This window comes from Oryza sativa, chromosome 8 (genome assembly GCF_034140825.1).
Source record: "Oryza sativa Japonica Group chromosome 8, ASM3414082v1".
NCBI lineage: Eukaryota > Viridiplantae > Streptophyta > Magnoliopsida > Poales > Poaceae > Oryza > Oryza sativa.
In genome coordinates, this window is record NC_089042.1 from 7,252,589 (window position 1) to 7,257,490 (window position 4,902).

Below are 4,902 nucleotides of genomic sequence, written 5' to 3' on the forward strand. Positions count from 1 at the left end.
AAAGTGTTGCAACAGCAGTTGCCATGGAACTAACAAATGTCCTTCAACTGATTCCACTAACACTGGGGTGCTTAAGAAGGACAAATAAGACACAACTTGAGAGTTGTTAGACCCAGAACATTTCGCTGAATACCTGGTGGGCATCAATGTGTAATGCTTGATGTCGGCGATCATCCTTGGTGAGAAGGCGCTCAATGATGCAATGGATGCTGGAACGGTCTCAAGTACAACCGTCTTGGTCAGGAACGCGATGTCGGCTTTGTTGGCGTCCCACTTGACATCGAAGCCCAACATCGAACACTTGGCGTGCGTCTCCTTGGAATAGTCAGTGGTGGGAATTTTGGTGGTGCTGGTTGCACCATTATCAGCTACCAACTTCATGGAGGCCATGGCAGTGGCGGCACATTTGACCATCGCAACCAGTGTGAGTTTGGGCTCGATGTCGGGACTAGAGCATTTCGTCAAACATGTGGTGGGCGTCACCTTTGACTGCTCTTTCTTAATTGACGCTGGCAAGTCTTTTGCCTTCTTCCCAACTTCCGGTGTGCATGCTTCAACCACATCTATGAGAGACCGTATATCAGCTCTAGTTCTCCGATCAGCCTCCTCTCGCCTCAGCTCGTACTCCTCTATCCGCCTCAACAGCAAGTCCAATTTGTCTTCTATTGCCATGGCACCCTACTTGATGAGAACTTTCTCAACTAGACCAAGAGCTAGATGGGGGAAACCAGGCTGGCTCTGATACCAGATTGTTAGGAACCCACTACTTCCAGCTCAACAACTAGCATCCACCATAGAAGCAACAACTGCTTTGGGGACAAGAGAAGACGACGGCGACATTTTGGCAATCTTCGGCGAAGGAAAACCGATGGCCGGGCTTCAGCTTGGCGCTGCGATGCTGAGGAAGACGACGGCGAAAACCGACCACCACGGAGTCATCGACAGGGCTCGACCGGAGGTGGAGTAGATCGGCTTCACGTCGATGAGGGGATTCCAATGGGTTTCAGCTTCGGGAAGATGGCTGCCGGGCTTGCTCTTGACCTTGCGGAGCCGAGGGAGGAAGCAGCTAAGACCGAGGACGGCCAGGGCGACGGCGAGATGCGGCTGGAGCGGCGGTCGGCGGTAGACTGAGTAGGCGAACGCGGCGGCAGCGCTACAAGCGACGGCAGAGATAGGGAGAGGTGGCGGCCGAAAGAGGAGAGGGAGGGGACTTTATTTATAGGAGTGGGAAAGAGAGATCGGCTCGGGAACGGATGGATTCGTTGAAGGAAAATTAGGGTTTGTTTTTGCAGAGATAAACTCAATCCGAGCTCGATTCCGTGTCGAATTAAAAGGGATAAAGTCTAGGGAAACGGAAGAGAACCAATTCAAGAAACGGCTGAGAGAATCGAGCGAATCGGGCGGAGGAAACGGCAGCGTCTCGGCAGCTGCACGGGCTCTATCTGGAGCTGGAAGACGACACTGTAGCTGGAGGGAAAAAGTATAGACTTTCAGCTGGGCTTCATATTCCAAGGCCTGATTAAAGAGGGAAGCAAATGCCCGGTTTACGGGAGCTTCTCCCAGCTGCAGCTTTTCCCAAAAGCTGCTTCTGTTAGAAGCTGCCTCAAACTGTCCATAGCTTCTGAGAATCTGTAGTTACAGATTCTGAAAAATGAACTAAGAAGCCAAAAGCTGGAGAAGATGGGTTTCAGAGCTTTTCCACATTCTCAGAAGCTGGCTACCAAACAGCTGCTTCTCAGAATCTAAAGCTCCCCCAAATAGCCCCAAAGCAGACTTCGACAGAGAGAAAGAGGCTGCTGGATCGGCTGGGCTGAAGGGGAGAGATGGGCCAGATTAAGACCTGAGCTTTCGAAAGGATTTTAATTACTTTTCCAACTAAATTAATCACTGAAATGATATTTGAATTGTTAAAAATACTTCAAATACTGAAATATGTTCAAGAAAAATCTCGCAACTACTTGGACACTTAGAGTATTTAACAAACTTAAGATAAGATCATTTAATGACTAATTTAATATTTAAATAATTCCTAAAATGTTCTTTGTATTATTAAAATTAGTAATTGAGCTCTAAAAAATCCGAGAAAATTTCAGAGAGTATAATTAACCATGTAGAATTTAATAAAATTTAATCCATCCATGCTTTATATTTAGGAAATTTTATTTCCCACATTTAACTTCACTTGTTTATTAATGTACATTTAATATAAATTTTAATAATAATTTATTAAATAATTTATAAATCCTAATACGAAAATAAGGATGTGACAAAGACTGCTAGAAGAAATCACAAGAAGAAAGATAGTGACTTGACTCCTACAAATGAAGGGATTCATCTTACACGCAGTGTGGAGATTATGGGTAGTTGGGTACCACATACCCACATGGCACGTATATCCGACTGGTTATAGGTGATAGCTTGTACAGATAGAATATGTTTAGGAAATGACTCGGGAATTATGTTAACTTGTATGTCAAGAAAATATCCAATAGTGCCAGTTAGTTACAGTTGTAATACATATTCGTTAGCCTAGTACGTAAGCCATATGGGCTGTACATTGTAATCTTGGCTCCTCCCCCTATATAAGGTCGGGTCCAAGTGTACCTAGGGGCATAACTTTTCTCCCAGATCATCAGATCAATAATACACTCGGTGGAATAATTCCCCGGCTGTATAAACCTTTGCCTCCTACGTCCTAACCTATCCACTTTTCCAGCTTGATTGCTACCCCTTTTAGTATTGCCGGAATCTTGTTTTGACAGTTGGCGCGTCAGGTAGGGGTTGCGCCATGTTTTTCGCCGACTAGTGCGATGGGATTCATTTCGGGCATCACCGACTTCGCTTTCCCTCCCGGGCAGACGTGCTGGTTCGGCGGCCCATGGACCTCATCAGCCACCCGTACATGCATGCAAAGAAGACATCGTACGACAGATCAATCCATGATTATAAATCAAGCTAATAATATTATATAGATTGTGAAAGAAGTTCTTCTGTATATGTGCAGAATGAAGGATCCCTTAAAGCAAATTGTTTTTGATTGGTTGCAAGCTTTATAGTTTTATTTAACTCCTTCGACTGTAACTTTGTAAATATTTTTTGAGTTATATAAAATTACACTGCTCGGCAAAGCCCTGGCAGTATTTCAGGTCAAAAAAGATTTCATATAGATTGAAACGACAAACCAATCGACGTCAGAGATTAGAATCATCGATCTCATTGAGATTGCCCTCGAGCAAAAACAATGCCTTTGATTCCTGAAGTTGTTTCCATTGCACTTCTTGATGGATAATTCGACGCTTCCCCTACCTGTCGCGCCAACTGTTTAAACTGGAATTCGGCAATATGAAAAAGAGTATCGCACGAGACATAAAAGTGGATGGATGTGAAGACAAGAATTTAGACAGGTTCAGGCCCTCTCGATGAGAGGTAAAACCCTACACCTGTTTGGGGATTTGTATCCGCCAGGTGGATATTGATCTGATGATCTGATTGTGGTTATCCGTGCTGATGCCCTTGTAGGGGCTCATTGCCCGCCTTATATAGGTTGGGGGGCAGGGTTACAAAGTAGAAAACAAGCCAGACAGCCCACTCTAGTACATAATAGATGGATCCGGCCCACTCCTATCTCTAGTCGAATATGGAGGCCGTGTCGGTACCCGGTACGCATACTCTCCACAAGTTTCTCTACAGGAACAAGGACGATCAATAACTAACTATCTGTTTTCTCTTTTCTATTTTGGTTCACACAGCTACACATTGACATTTATTTTTAGCATTAAATGCCTAGCTCTAGCCTTGATGTTTACTTACATTTTTCTATTGTAATTTTATGTTTTTGTTTTAGCATTGGTGTGAATCAGGATACTCCTAATAATATATCAACATATTTTGGTTGTCATCTTTTTGTGTAGTTTGTTTTGACCAGAAAAAGGTTGCTTAAAATAAAAAGAAAGATTCATGCAAGCTGAAATAATTCACACGATAGATAAATTTATTTCCGAAATTTGATAACAATGTTACAAATGTGGCGTGCATGCGATCAATGTGTGGGAAGCAAGTATCACAATTAATTAATTGAAATACAAAAGTATGCACGATATAATCGACGGTGGTGTGTATCCAAAAGAAATTTAGCGTAAGGCCTATATATAAGAAAGAACTGAGGAATTGTATGTATGAAGTTGAATGAAAAAATGATATATAATGTAGAATTGAGAGTTGGGAATATATGAAATAGAAAATTGAGAAAAACAATGTTACCAAAAATCGTGGACAACACCACTAATCGATCATGGGAATTAACAACAAGTATAATAAATAAAATAATGTACTTCCACTTAGTAGGTAGCTAGAGAGCATGCGTAGACCCAGAGGTTGGTGCTTAGGATGGTGGCGGCCACCTCGGCGACCTTCACCTGGTTGCCCTCGAAGAAGGCAGCGTAGGGGAGGAGATGGTCATAGCAGAAGCTGGAGCCGTCGCGGTCGGCCTGCAGGGCGGTGTCGCAGCAGGAGCGGACGAACGCTGCCGCGTCCGCGGAGGGCGCCTCCCCTGGCGCCGCCGCAGGTGGCAGCACCACCACTGGCTTCTCCTCCTTCGCAGCGGCCGCACATGGTGGGGATAAGCCGCCGGCGCTGACGACCATCAACACCACGAGGACGGTGGCCATGCTCGAGCTCGACCTGCTCATTTCTGTATATTATTTATCTCTCTCCCTCTCTCTCTCTCTCTCTCTCTCTGCTTGTTTCGTTACTACAGGATGAATTACTTCATAACAACGAGGTACAATTTATACTAGTAGGCTCGATTGGTCGTTAACTAATTAACCACAACCTTTCTTTCTAATTTATTCAATGGCTGTTCTAGCATCACGGCATGTCTTTTTGGTGTTGTGATGTAGTGCC

General features: G+C 44.2%; 1 protein-coding gene across 1 annotated transcript; it reads right to left on the reverse strand.

Moving 5' to 3' along the window:
• Positions 1 to 4,337: 4,337 nt before the first annotated feature.
• LOC4344958 (uncharacterized protein Os08g0218700/LOC_Os08g12160-like) lies at positions 4,338 to 4,667 on the reverse strand. The gene has a single exon (XM_015794083.3). The coding sequence runs from the start codon at positions 4,665 to 4,667 to the stop codon at positions 4,338 to 4,340; it is 330 nt and encodes a 109-aa protein (XP_015649569.2).
• Positions 4,668 to 4,902: the final 235 nt, after the last annotated feature.